Raw genomic sequence first — 21,326 nt, 5'->3', positions numbered from 1 at the left:
TCCTCTTCTTTTGCCTCCCTTTCAAAAATAAGAACTGTTGCGAACCCTGTAAATGGTTCTTGGTCCCATGGATACCAAAACACTGATAGAATAATAATCATTTTACATAGTTCACTTTTTTTTTTAGTATTGCATATGAAACATTGACAGAAGCTCCCATAAAAATAAACACCCCAAACAAAACAGAACAACGAGCCCTGATGAAATGGCAGAGGAGGTGGACACAGCCTTGACTGCCAGGGAATTTCCTTCCTAAGACCTTGGTATTTGGTGACTCCATTGAGGGAGAGGGAGAGCAAAGCAGAGCAGAACTTTGGATTTTGTCCCTGGTTGCTTCTTGGAGCTCTGTCTTTCTAAGGACACAGGAAACTCCTCCAAATGGCCTCAGGCTGTCTATACTTTCTCCCCATCAGCACTTAGTGCGTGCATAGTAGGCACAAAATAAATATTTGCTTAATTAAATGGAAGAATGGGACACTAAACATCTCCTACAGGCACATGTAGGGTCTTTCCAATTAGATTTTGCCTTTATTTTCCTTTTACAAAATATCTTAAGATGATTTTAACAAAATCTCTTGAGCTGCAGTTCCTTTCCACTTATGTTGTGGACAGTGGATATTAAAATACATGTTTTTCTGCTAGAGAAAGGAAAGTATTTAAGCATTACTGTTCCCTCATAAGTCTTACAAATCCCTACCCTTTATACTTAGATCACAGATTATCTTTTCTTCCTTTCCATGTTGGGAAAGGAGGATGCTTCTTAGTGCTAGCACTGAGGAAATGGGAGCTGGAGAGGAGGTGAATAACAGAACGTCCCTAGCAGGGAAGGACTGAAAATGTACAATTCTGCCTCACCCAGACAGTCCTGCACACAGAATCTGCACGGCCCTCTTAGCCATGCTTCCTGCAAGTGGATCAGCCCTAGCTATTTATAAGTTCTATTCATTAGTGCGATTAGTTGTTGAAGCTTGCTTTCAGGATGTCTAAACACCTATAAAACCTTAAAATAGAGTATTTATGGTTGCTGGTTCAGAAGAAAGGGCCCAGTCAATCAGAGGGTTTGAGCCTGCAGGAGAGGTTGAGGCTCCGTAGGAATGTGTGGTAAAGGATGAGCTTTTGTTTAGCAGAGGTCAAGCAGGGCAGGTTGGCTCCATGACAAGTTTGGTTCCACTGTTAGGGATCCATCCGTGATTTCCTCCAGGACTGGGTGAGGAAGGCTGGTATGTCCTGGATTTCAAGTCAACTCTTCCATTAACTCCATCCTTGCCCTCCATCGAGGTTGAGAACACAGCTGTGTCTTTACCCTCTGGATCCAAAAATAAAATCCCTGGAATTCCCTGGATCTGAGTCCCTGTGCATGGGCTAGGTCCAGCATTTGCGAGTCACACAGTTATTCAGCTTACCTGTCCACGCTGGTTTGCAGCTCAGGTAGGCAGGCTGCCATCAGGGAACACGCAAGGGTCTAAGGCAATACAGAGAACGCGGAAAGGCTCTTGATGTGGTGTTGTGTTTTGGACTCCTTAGAAAATTATTTGGAGAGAAAATGGCTTATGGGTTCTTTTGGTTGGAAGGACAGGAAAATGGGAATCTTCTAGAGCAGCCCTTTGAAGATCAATGATTAGACCTGTCATCTAGAAACTAGAAAGAACAAAGGCTGAAATCACAGGCATAACATGCCTGTCCAGCCTGCCCACAGAGAATCTAGCTACATCTCCCAAGATTCGTGTGTCTGGTCCCTGAGAGTAGCAAGTGTCATAGGGTGACTGAATCCCAAGCCAACCTTGCCCACACAGAGGACAATTCCTGCTCCTTACTCCAACTTCTGTGCCATCCCTGTCAGGCTGAAAGGGTTCTGGGGAGATAGATCTGTGATGGCAAACACTGAGGTCCCAGGGGCACTCTAAGGTGGGGGAGAGCAAAGGGCAGAGAACAGGAGAGGCCGTCTGCCTGAGGACCACAGGTGTCTCCAGTCACTGTGTAATTGAGTTCGTGGGGGGCCATTCTTTCAAAAGGACTCCCATAAATCCGGCGGGTCCTAACCCCTGCCCTGTACTGGGAGTCAAATTACAAAGAAAGTGAAAAAGAAGCCACATTTTGCTAAGTTGGGATACTACAGAGGGGCGGTGGTTAGGGATGTGGGACCCCTCTCCAGTCTGGGGGTATTAAAGCATGACAGCCTTTCTCACTGCTGCCTTGAGAGATCTTGGCGAGGCAGTGGGGACTCTGGCAGACAGGTTCGAGACTCCAGGAGCCCAACAGTAGCCCTCAGGCTGTTTTCTGCTGTAGTGGAGAGCAAGGCTGGAGCCCCAATCTGCCTGGCTAGGGTCTAAAAGCGAGAGGAGAGGGCGCCCCACGGTGTGGCCTGCGACAGGGTGGAGGGCAAGGACGCGGTCTGTAGCTTTCTCTGGAGCCCAGCCTGGCCGTCGGGGGGCGGTGGTGGGCGCGGACCGGCGCCGCCCCTGCGCGGAGCCCCGTGCGCCGCGCGCGGGGTGGGGCGAGGCGGGCCGAGGGGCCGGGTGGCTCCCGCCCTCGCGAGCGGTGGCGGCGGCGGCGGCGGCGCCCGGGAGCTGCCCTGAGGCCGCCCCCGGCCCCCGCCCGCGCGTCAGAGCGCCCAGCCCGGGGCTCCGAGCTCCGCCCGCGCCCGAGGCCCCTGCGCACAGCTCCGGGCCAGCAGCCGGCGGGTCGCGGCGGCGCGGGGGCGGCAGGCGGTAGGCGACCGCAGAGCGGCGCTGCCCGGGCAGGGCGCGCACGGCGGGCGCCCCGCGAGCCGCCCCGATGTGGCAGGAGGCGATGCGGCGGCGCCGCTACCTGCGGGACCGCGCCGAGGCTGCGGCGGCAGCGGCGGCGGGCGGCGGCGAGGGGCTGCAGCGGTCCCGGGACTGGCTCTACGAGTCCTACTACTGCATGAGCCAGCAGCACCCGCTCATCGTCTTCCTGCTGCTCATCGTCATGGGCGCTTGCCTCGCCCTGCTCGCCGTCTTCTTCGCGCTCGGGCTGGTGAGTGGCCTCCCCGTGGCTCCGAGGGGACCGCGCAGGCGACCATGTCCCGCCCCAGGCTGCTCCTCACCTCCTTGCGCCCTGCCCGAGGCCGGCCTGGCTAGGGCGAGAGCTGCGGACAGAGGAAAAGTTTCCTTGGAAGGCTTTGCCCAAAATAAAGTTGCCAGGGCGTGCTCCAGGTGGACGGGCAGGGCGTGTGGGTTCAGCATCTCTGTGCCCCGTGGCCAACTCTGCGCTTTCTCCCAGCGCCGCTGCCCGCAGCAGAGGCTGTCCTCGGGCTTCCTTGGCGCGCTAGCTGCTTCCCATCCCTGTCCCCGGAACGCCCCCGGCTCTCCTCTCTGAGTTTGGTCTGGGCATCATTTAACTCTTAAAACAGGCTGCTTTGGAAAAGCAGTTCACGACAGCGAAAATGAAAACCAGATAATGTTGTGCATCTTGGCTTTTGAATCTTTCTGTGCTTAGCCATGTAGAGAAAAAGTGATGGAGTGTTGAGCAGATGCCCATGCCTCATCTCCCGAGACTATAAGTGAGCTAAAAATGGAAGGGACCCTCGCTGTTTTCACCTTTCTAGAGAAGTGCACGACTCGATCACGGTTCCCTGCCAATGGTTAAAGCGTATTTTCATGACTGGAGACATTAACGCAGCCCAATAGCTGATGTCAGTTTTTCTGGTTCATAATTTTCAGTCAGGAATCTTGGGCTGGTTCCCTGGAGCCCTGAAAGGAAATCTGTAGATGGCGGTAACTTCCTCTTAGCGCTCTCTTCTCTTCAGTGTGGTTCAAACTTTTCCCCCTGACCATGATACGCCTGTACAGACTGTGTCCGAGGCCTGGATTAGCCCGTGAGTTGTGTGGTCAGTGGATAATGTGGGATATTTCCACTGTACGGTGTTTCCAGAGCTTAGGATGTAAAGACATGCCTGTTTTCACCAGTCTCAAGCAGATTCAGCTCGCACTGCCTCAAGGGCATAGAAACTCTGTTAGGTATTTGACAATTCGTTTTAGATATCCTAGCCATATGGCGCTCACATTATGAGTCGAAAAAAAAAGTTTCCGTCACGGCACAGTTTTTTAAGTGCCCCCACGAGCGTGGGTCCTGTTTTCTGATTGAGTTCCATGAGGTAAGGAAAGATAATCCAACGTGGCAGACCATGACGTCACTGGCCCTCTCCTGTAGCAGGCCAGGCTGGGAGCTCCTTTGATCCTGTTAGCCTAGGTGAGAGAGGAGGGCAGCTCCACCCCTATCACACTTGCTTGTCGCTACTTATAAGACCAAAAAGAACTTAAGGACAGATTTGCGGGAGGGGGACGGGATCACGGACTGGCCAACAGTCTTTAAGGACCTCACCTCACTCTCACACTGCTGGCAAGAAAACATCACTGTTGTCCTTTGGAAATGTGTTCCTCCGAAGTGTTTCTGTTTGTGAGTAATTCAAATCCTTCTGGCTGGTTCCTTCCTAAATGGAGAGGAGCAGGTGATGGCCTATTTATAGTGCCATTAGTCTAGAGAGACAAGTGCGAAGTTCATGTTCCCCAGGCACACTACTTTGTTTTCCAGGTTAGAACGCTCTAACTTAAACCACGTTTGAATTAGGTACTCTTGAATGGGTCCGTGAGAAATTCATGTGAGGACTTAAGGGACTTTTCTAACTTGTCTTTGTTCTTCCCATTTGTCCTTAGAGAGTCTCTTTTATGTTCTGTTTTGCTTAGTTTAAATGTTGGAAAGATAGCCTTTAAAGTCTTTGAACCCCCCTCCCCATATATATATATGTGTGTATATATGTGTATATATGTACATATATATGTATATATGCCATATACAACGTATTGAATCACATCCGACTTCACTCCACTCCTTCAACCCCTCCAGCGTCTATCTCCCTGCCTTCTTTAAGACCAAAGACAAAATAAAACAAAATAACAACAAAAACCCGGAATCCAATTATGCCATCCATGTGTGCATAACTGTGGGATTGATTATCCATTGGTGCATGGGAAAACACCCCTTCTTACAGAAGCCATCAGCAGCTAACAGCTCCTCAGCTAAGGGGTAGGGCCTCATACCATTTTCAGGGGCATCATTGTGTTTCCTTAATATGCTCATCATTTCCACACCTGTCTTCATTCAGCTACATCATTGTAACCAGAGCCGGTGTTTCTGTAACTTGGCTGTCACCCAGAACAAGGTCTACATGTGACATGAAATGGATTCTGTTCCTCCGCGACCCTGTCTGGCTTCATGCCCACTATGCAAATTTTCAGTGTAAACTCCAGACATGTTCCATGGAGGATTCCTGGCTCTGGTCCAAAGGTTACCTTCAGGTGGGGACTGGGGTTCCAGCATTCTGTGAAGGGAGAAAGGCCTGAGGGATGTGGACACTTGTCGTCCAGTACCATGACACAGGAGAGAGACTGTGTGACCCTTAAGTTCACAAAGAGTTATCTCTCTTTTGCTTCTTGAAAAGTTGTAGGCAGTTTCTCCACTTTCAAAAAGGAACACTCCCATCCAGATGTTCAGACAGTTAAGGTAGGAGCACCGACGATGTGGTAAGGTTGAGTTAGAGCCATGCTTATGTGGATGGAGATTCGGTCTTACCTCAGACTGAGCAGACCCTGACTTCTGAGGGGTCTCCTCTTGGAGCACCCTCTGGAATAGCTAAGCTCGCATGGGATTCAACAGTGAAACAGATCTAGGTTTTCTTCTGCCTAAACTCTTGGATAGTTTCTTTTATTCCCGTGCATCTGCCGGGTTTTGATTTCTGTCTTTCATGAGTTCTCACAGTAACAAATGGGTGGCAGTTTTCTTAAACACGGCTCCTATCTCCTAGTACATTTGGGTCACAAAATAATCCCAGGGTATTTCAAGTGCATGGAAGTCTTTCTGCTTTCTTCCTTATGAGTTGGTTTTGAATTTATATTCAAAATGAAAAAAGGAAAACTAGAGATGTAACTTAGTGGATGAAAGAGTTGGCCAGCAAGGAAGCGCTGGGTAGTTCCATCCACAACACCATACTCAACAGTCGTTGAGTTATATTCTTAGAATCCAGGGCTGTAGACATGAGGAAGCATATCAGGAAATACAAGGTCATTCTCCATACACTGTGAGTCCCAGGTTAGTCTGAGCTACAGGAAACCTTGTATCAAGGTTTAACTGAAAGTAAATAAAGACAGAAAATAGCAACCTGTCTTTTGATTTAGTATTGTCTTAATTGACTCTTAAAATTTTTTATCATTTAATTTCAATCTGTGGTCCATATATGGTTCTCCCATACTGAACCTAACATTACGGATCTTCGATGTATTTTCATTTTTGTAAAAATAAAGGTGACTTGAAACTCAACAGTCTTGTATAATTGCTTGTTTTAAATCTAAAAGTCTAAAAATAAGGCTAATGTCATTCTTGTTAAGAATTATCCTGAGGCTGGTGAGATGGCTCAGCAGGTAAGAGCACTGACTGCTCTTCTGAAGGTTGTGAGTTCAAATCCCAGCAACCACATGGTGGCTCACAACCATCCATAATGAAATCTGATACCCTCTTCTGTGTACTCATTTATAATAATAAATAAATCTTTTAAAAAAAGAGAATTATCCTAAGATGACTTAAATAAAATAGAGCAATTCTTGGGATAGCTTGTATATTTATTCTGTTGATAACATGAACACTCTTTCTTTGCTTCCTGTGGAAAGTTTCAATAAAAAGATGATTTATGATTTTTTGACATTGGTTTGCTGAGTGCCTACCAAATGCCTCATGGGATGGTTGTCAGGGTGACCCTGAAAGAGAAAACTTAGACCTAATGAGACCAAACTAAGTTGTAAATATTATCATGTCACTTTGATTTTCAGAGCTGGCTTTCATTACTGAATGCATGAAAACCTCCTTTCAGAACAAAATCTTCTCATTTATTATGTCAGAAATCTGCTAGCTTTTCTCAAAAATTGCCTTCATTGTTAGGAAAGGTTGACATAAATTTTGTTTGTCAAAATACCAGGTGGCTCTGGACATGTTTGTTTTGACTAAAATTTATGATTGGGAGTAGTCAGTATTTGAATGGAAACATTATATTCTCATAAATTTAAAGCAGTCAGGCATTTTATCAAATTTTAGCAAAATAGGTCCTGTAACATAACCTGAAGTAAAAATGTGTACTTTTATTAACTGTAAATATGTATGTGCAGCTGAGCACATGGCCCACCATTGTTTGCAGTGACATGGTGAGCTGGCTTTTGGAACCAGTAGGTGCAAGTGCTTTTCACTACCCATTAATTTCACCTAAGGGCAAATATAACAGACAATTTCTTTCATGTATTTACTGCAAAGAAATTTCATTTTTCAAAACGAAGAAACAGACACGAGCATTAGTAGAGGGAACATGTCTCGATTGATCCAGCCTTTCAGCACCTGCAGTTGGTAGGAGAATCATCCACTTCTGAGAAGGCTGGAGTCTGGGATGATAGACAGACATGCCCCTCCTCTCTAAGGAACAGGGAGTTCAGTGTGTGCTTTTTGTAGTTTCAGAATTATAGGAGTAAAAGGGAACAGAGGACTTTCCTAAGAACCAGAGCAAAGGTGGCTAAAGATCCATCTTTTCAAGTATTTCTATGCCCAGAAGCAATGTTTTCTCTGCAGGTGTTTGTAATTTGCAGCCAGCCAGTCACTAAGTCATTCCACTTACATTTTACCTGTAGCCTACACAAAGGCCAAGGAAAAACTCTAAATTTGTACAGGAATGGTGGTTGTAATATAAATAACTATCCAGGTAAATCTTGAAACTAGAAGCATTCCATGGATTGTGGTACACACCTACAATCGCAGTGCTCCAGAAGATCAGAGTTCAAGGCAATCCTCAGACATGTTTTGAAGTTTGAAGAACCTGTCTAGGAAGTATGAAGCAAAATGGCAGGAGTATAAAATGATGAAGAACTTGGAGTTTTGCTCTTCTTCCTTTCCATGTTCTGACATCTGTGACCTTAGGTAGGTAGACTGTTTACCGCATGTGTTTGTCAAATGAGATTGGATCTCAGAAAGAGATGGTCCAAATGCCCAAGAAGTGTCTCTGGGAGCATTTAATATCACAAAGTCCCCCGGAGATGCACTTTCAATGTCCCATAGCCAACTAGTAGTAAAACTGAGAGGCACTCATTTCACACATGCACAAACTTATACCCAGAGGGTCAAATTAATTTCTTCTAGGTCATGTAGCTGCAGAGGTGGACAAGATCCCTGGGCACTGAGATTTCCCCAAATGACTCTGTGAGGAACATGGCAGGTCTGGAGACTTTCCATCCCTGATTTTCATAGTTCCCTGGTGGAAACCCCTCCTGCTGTGAACAGGTTCAGACTTCTCTCTGTGACAGTTGCACTTCATTCCCCTTTCTGTGATGAAGGATGGGCAGAGCTGCTTCTTCAACTTGCTCATGGAAATGGTGGCACCCATCACTTTTAGTACACTGACTACTCCTAGGATTTGCCCCATTGAGCAGAGAATCCATCTGTGGCATTCCTGTTGTCTGAGGAGGTCCTGATATGGCAATATGGCCCATGACAGCCATGGTTTCTTACTGATATTTTGAAGTTATGGATCCTATTGAAAAGCAGCAGCAGTTAGAGCTGAGATGCTGTAGTTCCCAGTTTTGGTGGTCATCCTCATGACAGTAACATAGTTGATCTCTAATTGTTTTGGAATGTGTCCAGGCAGAGTGCACTTGGGTACTAGTTGATTAGATAGGTTGTTGTCACTTATCTTGCCTCATTTCTTAAGTCACTGAATACCTTCTGAGCCTGTATTGAGGCTGTCATTCTGTTGATACCATCCCCAGTGGTGCACCAGCAAGCGTCTCATGTCAATACACTGATGTCATCTCTCTTCAGTGACTGTTTACTTCTGGTGGTTAGCTGGTCCTTCTGGGCTCTTCAACTAAGACCCTACCTGAGGTCCCTGCTCCTTCCTCTACTGTGTATTCCCATTCAAGTTCCTGGAGAGTTGAGTCCTTGCCGAACACCCAGCCATTTCTGATTTCTGCTTCATACTCGGAATGCTTGTGAATTGCACAGAGAAGTTTAACCCTCGTGTTGCTGGGGAAGTTCAGATAGATCCATCTATACTTGGGTTTTCTCTTAACTCATCATGAGCACAATCAAAAAGGAAGTTGCTGCGCTCTGTGTTTGACACAGTACTGACCAGGCAGCAACCTCCTTATTGTGGTGTTTCCCACATACAGTGACTGGGAAGCATAGCATTGTTGATCCACTTGGATCCAGCCCTCCATTTTGCCTCTTAGTAGATAACCCTACAGTGTTAAATCATCTGTTCTTTCCTCAATTACTTCCATGAAGTAAAATGAATAGCAGAACTATGCAAATGTTCTTGGAAGTGAGTTAAGGATGATAAATCTTATGAGTACTTAGGACAAGACAAGACATGCAATATTCCTTGTCATTGTTTTTATACCACAGAAGGATCTCCTTGTCAAGGGCTTGTATCGACAAATATATTTCAGGATGAAAATAAAATGAATATTGGAGGTTTTAAAACCTGGATGTGAAAGACCAGGCATGCGTTTCTATTTATATGATAAATGTGTTCATTTATTTATTCATTAATAACAAATATAAATAATATAATTATTACTGATTTATTTTTTAAAGATGGAGACAGGAAGAAGTGTGGATAGCTTAGTTACAAGTCACATTTTGACAAAACTTTTAACATTTCCCAACCTAAAAGTTCTTGCCAACTTGATTTATATTGTCTTTGATACTTCTCAATGCTGTTATCTTTGAGAAAGTTTAAGTAAAATTACCAAGAGTAATAAAAGAATGTTTATCCTGTGATAACATGGTATTAGACTAAGAAATATACAAACATACCTGGTTTGCAAATCCCAGGTGGCTTGGGATAAAGAAAAGAGTTATTGAGTTACTTTGTATGCTTGTTTCTTTTGAAAAACTTAGTCCTGTGCATTAGTCAATGCCCTCTTTGTGTAAGGATACAACAAAAGCCCATGGAAGGGTAAGGGGAGGCCAGGAGAAGGACTGCTTGGGTCCAAACTTTTGGCAGTGTTACAAATAATTCCTTTTGTTCCTTCCTACCTCTCCCTTCTCTCCTCTTTCTCCTCTCTCTCTCTCTCCCTCCTTTTCACTCTCTCTCCCTCCCTCCCTCTCTTCCTCCCTCTTTCTCTCTCTTTTTCTTTATCTTCTCTCCCTTCCTCTCTCCCTCCTTTTTTCTCTTTCTTTCTCTCTTCTCTCTCTCCCTCCCTCCCTCTGTCCCTCTCCCCCTCCCTCTTTCTCTCTCTTTTTCTTTCTCTTCTCTCTCCCTCCTCCTTTCTCTCTCTTTCTCTCTCTTCTCTCCCTTTCTCTCTCTCCCTCCCTGCTCCCTCCTCCCTCCTTCCCTCCCTCTCCCTCCTTCTTTCTTTCTTTCTCTCTCTTCTCTCTCCCTTCCTCCCTCCCTCCTTCTCTCCCTCCCTCTTTCTCTCTCTTTCTTTCTGTTCTCTCCCTCTTTCTCTCCTTTCTCTCTTCTCTCTCCCTTTCTCTATCTCTCCCTCTCTCCCTCCCTCTCTCCCTCCTTCTTTCTCTCTCTTCCTCTCTCTTCTCTCTCTCCCTCCCTCCTTCCTTCTCTCCCTCCCTCTTCCTCTTCTCTCCCTCCCTCTTTCTTCCTTCTTTCTCTCTCTTCCTCTCTCTTCTTTCTCTCCCTTCCTCCCTCCCTCACTCCTTCTCTCTCTTTCTCTCTCTCCCTCTCTCCCTTCCTCCCTCCTCCCCCTCCCTCTCTCTCCTCCCCCCTTACTTTGATCTCCACTTTGTCTGGAGAAACCAGACTCAAATGAGAGCAGTGAACACAGGAAACCACCATGTACTGACTGGGCAGCTGGTTGCAGACTCACTAGAACTCAAGGGCACACTGTGCTGAAAGGAAACGAGAAGTAACACACAAGGGAGAGAAGGAGAGAGAAGGCAGAAAGAGAGGTACAAACAGAGAGACACACACAGACACACATTCACAGACACACACAGGCAGACACACACAGATACACGTAGACATACATGCAGAAACCTGCACACATAGGCATAGACATACAGATACACACATCCTCACATAGAACAAAGACATAGACACACACATACACACATATACACAGATACACAGACATATGGAAATACACACATACACACAGACATATACACAGACACACAGAGAGAGAGACAAAGAGAGAGGAATCATGATCATTAAAGATTCTTAAGACAAATTATATTTTAACTTAATCAAAGAGCTAGTGATTAAATGACTATGGGCTTTGAAATATATGGAGTGAATCCTATAAAAGTTGAAATATGAAGGAATATTATACAATATAATGCCCTTTTTAGACTACTGTAGTTCTTGCGATTTCCCCAGAGGCCATTGTTTCTGAGAGACTTGTAAGTCACGTCCAGTCCAGCATTGCCAATATCAACAGTTTGTTGTTTGTTTGTTTGCTTGCTTGCTTGTTTTGTTGGAGCATGCTCTCACCATGTAGCTCTGGGCATCCTAGAGTTCAGATCACAGACCTGTAGGCAAGCTGTACTTGAACTCAGAGAGATCTGCCTGCTTCTGCCTCCTAAAGGCTCTTGGTAGAGAACTTAGTGGATTATGGTGGATGAGGCTTCCCATTTGCATCCTTCATTTGCATCATGCTTTGCTATTGCAGCTACAAGATAGAGCTTGGTGGCACTCACTATTCGCAACTGAATCATTGTGTATAGTGCATGTATGCTAATGTGTATAGTGTGTGTTTTAGTTTCTTGTGTTATTTTAAAGGAATAAGATACAGCATTTAATATTTCAAGGTAATAGTTTCCTGTAAACATTTTAAAGAAAACTTTGGCCAAATCCATTAGTAGAGCCAATGAAAACTACGGATTACAAACTCCCTGGTATGATCAGCTGAGTGCTGATGAAGCGGGTGATGAGATGTGAATGTAGCTCAGACATATGGTGAACTTCAGAGTTAATCCGGCCCATAATAGACTGAAGATAATTTAAACATAACAGCCATGCACTTTGGAATTGGGAATAGGTGCAGAGTGGGATTAATCATTCGATTAGCCTGATTAATCTTCCCTTCCTGAGTGCAATCCTCCTTGATTTACATCTGGATTACTTACTTATATGAAAATAAACAGCCACTAATCCAGGGCGGGCTGCATCTGCCCACTGATTTATTTCTGTGCATGTGCTCCATCTCCCTCCCACTGTAAGCCTCACACTAAATTGTTTTCGCCTATTTTCTTTCTTTTTTCAATTATTTATTTTATATATTTGAGTACACTAGAGCTGTCTTCAAACACACCAGAAGAGGACATTGGATTCCATTACAGATGGTTGTGAGCCACCATGATGTTACTGGGAATTGAACTCAGGACTTCTGGAAGAGCAGTCAGTGCTTTTAACTACTGAGCCAACTCTCCAGCCAATGTTTGCCTGTTTTCAACTTGGACTTTTTGCTCACTTTATCACACACAAGTGTACATACACAATGTACATGTATATATTAATGAGAGTGCAATGTAAGAACTTTAGACTTCACTATAGTGTGAAAATGATATCTATTCAGTACGAACTGTGCTGGCATCTTTGAATCAGACTCAGTCCTTGCTTGGGAAGGATGCCATGTAGTCCTGTCCTCTTGCAATGCTGGCCAGGAGTCGCAAAGCCCACTCTTTGTTAGGTTATAGCAAAATATATGAAGGAGAGCAGCCCAGACTTTAGGACCCATGGCGCTGTGGCTAAACTGAGTTCCTCAGCTTATTTTAAATACATTTTACACTTACTGTATTTTCATTTATGATCAGGTTCTAAGGGTGCAACCATCTGAGGTTGAGAAGCAGTGTCACTGTAAGAGATTGAGGTCCTTGTACACATTGTCATTTTGTAGAAAATCAACATTAGTTATTCCTCACATATTCTCCATACTTCAGAGTCCCACATTGTAAGCATTTTGCTGTGGACTGTCCTGAACCATTGGTTTAGGTTACTTGTTTTGGTTGATGTCCTACTGCTGGTTTTAATTGCCATTTGACCTAATTGAGAATCATCTGGAAGGCTGTCTCAACAAAGAAAGGACTGTCTATAACAGGTTAGCCTGTGGACTCACCTGTGGAGGATTGTCTTGATTGCTTTAATTGAGGTGGGCATACCCAGTCCACTGTGGGCAGCAGCATTCCCCAGGCTGGGCCTTAGACTATGTGAGTTTAGGGGGTGTTGTGAGTGTTAGTAATGACACATGTGTCCACTGTTGCTCTATTCCTAGGTGCTTGCGATATAAATAGTGGTTGTACTGCTATGATGGAATGTAACTCAGAATTTTGAGACAATATAGACCTCTTCTCCTCTAAGTTGCCTTTTGCCCAGGTTCTTTTATTATAGCAGTGGAAAGGAAGCTAGAACTAATGTTTAAGCTTTGTTTTTGTTGTTGTTTTATGAGTTTTTTTTTTTTTTTTGCTTTTATTATTTTACTTGGAGACAGGATTTCATGTATTCCATAATGGTCTCAAAATTGCTACATGCTGAATTTAAACTGGTCCTCTTGCCTGTACTTCTCAGGTATTGCTAATCCAAGTGCATTGTACCCTCAAAGAAGGGAATTGTATCAAGTTTCAGGATACATTCACAACAGAGGTATCCTAGAATGATGAGCAGTTCTAATTAATAATGCAGACCACTTATCTGGTCTCCCATATTTTGTATATTTCTTCAAAGGGACACACACATTCCCCCAAATCCCATCCATTGATAGTATCAAACTCAGAATCCAGTGTCACTCAGTAAAGGGTACTCATGTGCCCAAAGGAAGGATGGGACATCATTTCTCTGTATCTGGTTTACTGTGTCTAGATTTACTTCTCTTAGTCTAGATATCTGTAGGCTGAAACGACATGCGGTTGACTCTTTAGCAACCACCACATGTACAGAAAACAGCCGTAATGATACACCACTCCCTGCACCACCATTGTACCAAGAGACAATTCCATTTTAAAGGGTTTACTAGACTAATACCCTTTGAAATTATTGTGTCATGGATGTGCATTTGTGTGTGTGTGTGTGTTGCCTGCATGTATGTCTGTACATTATTCATGTTTGCCTGCTGCCTACAGAGGCCAGAAAAGGGCGCTGGATTCCCTGGGACTGGAGTTACAGATTGCTTGAGGGACTTGAACCCAGTTCCTCCAGAACCAATGCTCCTAACCTAAGCCATGTGCAGTTCCATACTTTTAGTTGGACCTTACCCCTGATGACAACATTTATAGCACTGGGCATTTTAGATTGCATGGTGACTCTTTTCTTCCTGATGACTATTCATTTTCTTCTCAGGTCTGGTAGCAAGCTATCAACTGTTTCTTGAAAGGAGAGCAATAATTATCAGATTGGTTATAAAAATTACTCTCAAAGTACCAGTTTGGTTCATTCAGGAAATATGTGAAGATTAGCATGGATATTTACTTAAGGGCAGCAGGAATGGAGGAACCCTGAAGAAGGGTCCGTGGGAATTTCTTGCTTCTATGTGGCTCCTGCCTACTGCAGCTAAGGTCTGCTCAGCTGTTGTCCACCTGCAGCCACTGCTGGAGACAAGTAGAGCCTCCACTAAGATTAATGCAAAGCTGTTCGAGGGCTCTGTTCATCCATAGACACATCTGACAATGAAGATACTTGGTGATGGCTCACTTGGTGCGTTTTTGCCTCCCAGATTCATCTTTAGTTTGGCCCTAGCAGAGAATATAGAATTAAGGATATTGTGGGCAATGCACTTCCCAGCAAGACCAACCCCACACTATGACAAACCATCCTGGCGTTAGCATTTCCCAGTCACCACCACCACTATCATAAGACTGACACAGACCATTTCATTGCTCTTTGGAAATTCAGTTCATGGTTTCTTCTTCCATCAGAAGTGATTTTATAGTTAATTTGCACATATGTGATGTTTGATATGTGCTTTTTGTATAAATTTCCAATCTGCATTATGCTATGATCAAAAAACATGGATTTGTAGGATAACTTCAAAGTTTTTTTTATACTTTTGAGCAAGTTACCTGATACATAATTATTTGGTATGTGGTAGTAGTTGAACACAGGGTATTGCAGAGGTGCTCCACCACTAACCTACACTCCCTGCACAGTATGGGATTGTTTTGAATGCTACGTCTTGGTCTTTCAGTAAAGCCATGCTTTCTCCTTGTGTTTACTGTTGATGCTGCTTAGTTCTGTTTTTTTCTTGTTTGCTAGTTCTATTGATAAATTGTGGGAGGTGCTGGAGACTGGTTTACTTTTCTCTCTACATGGCTGGTGGATATGCTTTGAGGGTCATTAGCTTTGTGCATGTTTAAGATGAGCACACTGGACTGGAAGTGATTTATTTTTCCTATTACATATGCATATGAAAACAGAAGTCTCTAGACACACACCTGTAGGCAATGGAGAGCCTAGCCAAGTGCGGGCTTTTGCTTTTGCCCTGGGAGAACTGCCACTCATGGTGCTGCTGTGTGGGACCGAACACCCAGAGCTACAGAATCTGTAGTGGGGCACAGTGAAGAAGCTGACGGGAGTGCTCAGCCTTATACACTGTGGGACACGATGCAAAAGCATTTCTGCTTTGAGGCTGACTTCAAAGGACTTTGGGAAGTATTTTTAATAGAAAAACATTACGTTATATTAGGGCATCCTTTACTATCTCAGTGGAAACTAGCATGTTTAGCAGGAATAAAAAATACAGTGCACACACAAAAAAATGAAAATACAGATAAACTGCAGCTTTGCAGAGTAGCCTGGAAGAGACAAGGGGGTTGCCATGTCATCAATAAAAGTGATGCAAGTTTAATTGTCCTGGCAATTAGAATCCTTTCAAAATTACCAGAAGATGCATCAAAACCAAAGAACAACATTTTCAAAAAGAGTGATAGGAGCCCATTATTGTTAGCAGATAATACCTTGTGGAAAATTTCCTTTATGGAAGGCATTTTAGCACATCCCATTTTCTGTGCATTATAGCTGCTTTTTCCTTTTTCTTTCTTTCTTTCTTTTTACTGTTTAAAAGGCATTTTAGCACAACTAAAGGCATTTAATTTGCTACATTTTATTTCCTTTGCAATGCATGTTAACTTTTTTTTCCCCACTAAGCAAGGAGAGGTAGTGGAAATAAAAATAATTTAGGTTGGTGATGCTTTGATGTTTTCGTTTTATCACTAGAAGTGACTGGTTCTCTGTTGTGGAGTTTCATAATTTCATCTTGCTTAAAACATCGCTGTGGGGTAAGTCCATGGCTTCCTTGTCAACCATTTGGGATGGTGTGGGAAAGGAAGAGAGCCGTGTAATTTAAGTCTGTGGGAATGCCTTGATTTCATTTACTTAGCCTTAAGAAAAATGCACGATGCGCCCGGCAAGGCCTGGGGAAGAATGCTGTTTACAAGTTTTTACATACTCTGATGAATGCTCGTCTCTGTTTTTCCTAACACTGTATAAAAGGTTCTATTTTGTGAAGAAGTCTCCATTAAACCTACTCAGAGCTGGAGTTCATCAGCAGATGCAGAAGAAGTGGACACTGTCCTCTTCCTGTTTTTCAGTGGATCCAGGCTTGTCCCAGAACTGGGTCTAGCCTCATGAGTAGCAGCTGACTGCTCTGAGCTCCTGGCCATATGGGGCCTTGGCTGGCCACCAGGCAGGTCTTGCTGTGCAACGCTGTTGCTGCTCTGCTACTGTGCATAATGCTTCTGGGAATGTCACCCACCTAGTGAGTAAGAGTGTACTCAACCACCCACCAGGAGGCCACTGTGGCTCAGGGGTCTGACTCCTCCACAAGAGCCCATTCAAAATGGCAGTGTGCACTGAGGTGTAGTCATTAACTGTAAAACCTTGTGAAAAAACCCACATTATATGTACATATACATATCTACATTTATATACACACATATATAAAATTATATGTACACCTCAGAATTGGACATCTGCATGATACTCCTCCACCCAAGACTCAGGGATCTTAGCTGAAGAAGGGGCAGAAAAGTCATAGGCGGCAAATGATTACAAAGAAATCGTGTTTTGGGGACACAACAGGGCAGTTGTGTACATGAGTTAACAACAGCCATGACACTATGCACCAAGCCTGCAGAGCTCAGGCCACATAGAGTTCTAGCATGGAAAGGGGAGGTGGGCATTAAGCTAGCTAAGGAGCTAGTTGGCAGTTGATGGAAGCTGGGAGAGGGAGTCAGTTTTCTTTAAGGGTGTGGCCCTCTGCTGGGTTGACCTCCCTCCAGCGAAGACCACATATCCAGAAGGATGGGTCCAGAGTAAACTGTATTTGATGGACTTAAAAAAAATGCATGCAGAGTTGGGTGGATAGGAGAGGAGGGATAGCACTGGCAGAAGTGGGGGTGCAGGTGAATATGGCCACCATGCATTATACAAAATTCTCAGAGAACTAATAAAATGGAAAAAAATACAATTTTAAAAGAAATTAAAATATTTTGTGGGGAGCTTAAGGATTGTGCAAGCCAGCCACTCGGCCACGGTGACTAATGGAAATGCCACCAAATGCAAGTTGCAGCTAGTGATCAGACAGTAAAAAAAAACCAAAAGAATAGAGACTTAATTCTTAAATCACAAATAGCGTAATCTCAGAGCCAAGCAAGAGAGCAGATCTTAGTCATCTTTGCAGAGGACGCAGTGGGAAGGCTCCTGTGGACCCCTCTTCTGAAGGAGCTCCTCAGCTGTCTTCCCGCTCCCATAGCCCCTGCCTGGCCTTTGTTTTGAAGTTATGCGAGTAAAAGCCAGGGAAGTTGAATATTGCGTCTTGACTTAATTAATGAAACAAATGAAAACCTCTTCTAGAAAAATAGCCTTGTGGCTATTTTGGCTATTGCGTGGTGGCTGGTTCCTCCTTCTCAGCTCAGTCCTGTTCACTGTGGCAGGATCAGTGTGAAGTCAATTTTCGTGCCCCTATGCGTGAGCAGTCACAGTCCCCTGTAGGTTACCTTCAAATGCCTTGCTACCAGGTACTGAGTATATTGGCTTTTAGTGTTGTGCATGCTGGCCTCTCATAGCCTAGGGGTTGCTCAACCCACTTTGCAAGGACTGTCATGGTGTCTCAGGGTACGAGGGCAACTTAGAGCGGTGATTGTGGGTGAAGAGATCTGTAGAAGAAAGTAAGATTTGCTAGTTTTCATCAGTTCTTGAAACACTGGTTCTTCTGGCCTGTACAAAGACATCCCTGGCTCTTTTAAACTTCTGTCTGCTTCAGGCAGAGGGTTCGGCCTGTGTGACCCATAACTGCAATGGCTCCTTGGCCTAGAGTCCGGCTTTCTTGACTGTTTGTCAGTTCCTCCACTTTCTCGGTTTTTGGACACACTGGCATTCGGCTGCCTCAAGGACTCATGCAAGGATCAAAGACATTTAAACATATCAGAGTGTTAAACATGGAAGTACCACTAGGCGCGGTGTACTTGTCCGGTTCCTCTCGCTGCCTTCCTAAGTCTATCATTTAACACCCTTGTAGCTGAGAGCACAGGAAATGGAGTCAGCGGGGAGGCGTCTAGGGCTCAGTGCTGCTTGGATTCCATGCACGGTTTGGCTGCTCTGTTCTGCTCTGTGGTTAGTTGCTTGGGATTTAGATGTCTCCAGTGTGAGATTGCTAGTGGGAGAGAGCAGCTGTGTGCCCTAGATCACCCTAGGTGTCCTCCTGCTGCCGAAAACCTTAGTTTACTGTTCTGTCTACCTTTTTAAAATTTCAGTAGAGTCTTTACGGTCTTAGCTATGCAGGGACTTTTTTTTTTTTTTTAAATAAGTCTACAATTCATATGTTAGTGACTGTAGACATTTGGGTAAGGATTAAAGAGATTTGCTTTATGTTCTGTCCCCTCGTGAGTATCGTCCGCAGCAGGACTCCAGCTTCAGGGATTGCAATTTCAATCATTTCTGGTATAATCAAAGGGAATAAGGTGGTTCTGGCACAATTCGATGTTGAATATAATTGAAGTAAATGTGTGTGTGTGTGTGTGTGTGTGTGTGTGAGAGAGAGAGAGAGAGAGAGAGAGAGAGAGAGAGAGAGAGAGAGAGACAGAAGCAAAATAAGTATTAGCATATGAAAATTAATTTAGAAAATGGCACCACTAAGAGGCTAATAATAAATAAATGCCCATTTCCTTTTCAAGTAGTGGCACTGGAGAGGTGGGAGGGAATGCTGTGGGGCATCCTCTTACATTCTTCCCGTACTCAGACTTCTATATTTAGCACTTTCTGTTTCTTCCCTATTAACCTGTGATCCCTTTAAAATAATAATTGCCATGCATTATAATAAAAGCTAATCACTGTGGACATGGAAGTAATTCAAATATGTTTCTTCTCCTTTTAAAAAATAAAACACTTCAAATCCATTTGGTGACTTAGTTTCCAGAGAGCACAGTATTTATGATCCTCTAGTCCAGGCAGGGAAGTTGATAGGTCTTATTTTCCACTGGTGTTGATAGGATCATGCATGCACCCACTCACTTTTCTTGAAGTCGATTCTGTTATAAAATCTACTTCATTTTTGTGGAAAAACACAATGGTGAGGGTCTGGCTAATTTGCTAGTTTAAAATAGCCAACACTGCATGATCTATTTAGAAAAAACATGGTCATTCAAAGTAAAATTGGAATTTCTTTTAAAACTTTAAACTGTTCTACTTTGAAAATTGTTTTCAGCCCCAGATGTTTGATATTGATTGACACTAGAGCTGTTTTCCCATAAGTCATCACCATTCTTTCTCCAACTGCATCTTCTGTTTTCTGTTTTTCTCCTCAGGAGGTGGAAGACCATGTGGCATTTTTAATAACGGTTCCCACTGCCCTGGCCATTTTCTTTGCCATATTCATTCTTGTCTGCATCGAGTCTGTGTTCAAGAAGCTGCTGCGTGTGTTCTCACTGGTGATTTGGATATGTCTGGTTGCCATGGGATACCTGTTCATGTGCTTTGGAGGGACCGTGTCTGCCTGGGACCAGGTAAGAAATCACACACCTTTGTGGATTCTATGTCTGGACCTTAATTCAAGCCTTACTTGGTTATGTAGATTTCATCCTAGACTTGACTAAATGAAAGACATGACAATTTAAAAATATGTTTAACTTTTAATTGACAAATGACTGTATATTATGGATTGTAATGTGACACTTTGTAATCTGTAAGGTGATAATGTCAAGGTAATTAGCATATATAATTAGCATATCAACACCTGACTGGATTATATTTTTTTAAACTTTTATTGCATTGTCATGAGAAAAGTTACATGCTTTCAATTTATCTGAATTTGTTAACATTTAAAAACATATTTTAATTAAATAGGATTGAATCACATTCTTGTTCCCCTTTTGTACCACCCCTCCTCCCATAGACCCCCCTCCAATACCTACAATATCTTTTTTGTCATATTCCTTAAAATTTATAAAATGTTATAACAATAAAAATAAGTATTATAAAAGTTGTTTGATATAAAACAACAATCAATTTAACAGTCTTATGTAGATGCTTGTCTACAGCAATAGCGAAAATACATTTTTCTCAATATAAATTTTAAATAACTCCAAACATATTAGTTGTATACTTAAAAATAATACACCACTACTAGTATTTTCTTAAATGAACAAGAATACATAAAGTCTTTTGTTTGTTTATTTTGTATTTAGTAAAGTTTAAAATCTTGGCTCTTACTGTGGTACAAGCCCAAAATAAGAACAATTTTTAGACATTGGGTTTCATTGTAATAAGGCTGTATTTCAATGACCCCTCACATCACCAAAGGATTTTACCTTCAACATAGCTAAGCTAAACTCTCCATCGGAGAGTTGATAGTTCTGCTGCACCAAGAAATGAATTGTAGGCTCAATTTTTGGATACAGACTTCCTGCTATGGTCAAAGCTATTTGACTTGAGTGAGTGACTTTATTCTCAACCCACACAGAGCAGGTTACAATCATTTAAGAAATGGTGTAGGTATTAAGATGGTCTATCCATAAAGTCATTCACCAACTGTTTCAATGAACAATGGTTCTGCTTGGAGGGTGGCACAGACATTAGGTGAGGGTAAGAATGTGGTTCATTAGCTGTGATAATTTGGAAAAGCATTCATCTCAGAGAAAGAGTAACTTATAAAGTCCTCTTCTTCAAACTCGATACAAGAGTTACAAATGTCAAGCAAAGCATTCAGTCTCACGTTGTTGTTCTCTTACAAGCCACCTCCCTAGTTAATCATCTATGTTTTTGGGGGGTATATAAATACTTTTGAAATATATAAGCTGTTCTGAAAACCATAGTATAGTGTAAAAACATG

General features: G+C 43.4%; 1 protein-coding gene across 1 annotated transcript in view; it reads left to right on the top strand.

The window, feature by feature from the left end:
- Positions 1-2,525: 2,525 nt before the first annotated feature.
- Adcy2 (adenylate cyclase 2) overlaps positions 2,526-21,326 on the top strand; it is a 395,840-nt gene continuing 377,039 nt past the window's right edge. Inside the window, exons 1-2 of the mRNA XM_031360381.1 lie at positions 2,526-2,997; positions 19,804-20,001. Of these exons, the coding sequence (XP_031216241.1) occupies positions 2,776-2,997; positions 19,804-20,001 (420 nt within the window). The 5' untranslated portion in view covers positions 2,526-2,775. The remainder of the gene's footprint in view (positions 2,998-19,803; positions 20,002-21,326) is intronic.

Source organism: Mastomys coucha, unplaced genomic scaffold, assembly GCF_008632895.1.
Source record: "Mastomys coucha isolate ucsf_1 unplaced genomic scaffold, UCSF_Mcou_1 pScaffold8, whole genome shotgun sequence".
In the NCBI taxonomy this organism is placed as follows: domain Eukaryota; kingdom Metazoa; phylum Chordata; class Mammalia; order Rodentia; family Muridae; genus Mastomys; species Mastomys coucha.
The sequence above is the reverse complement of the archived record's forward strand: the minus strand, read 5'-3'. Positions and strand labels throughout refer to the sequence as shown.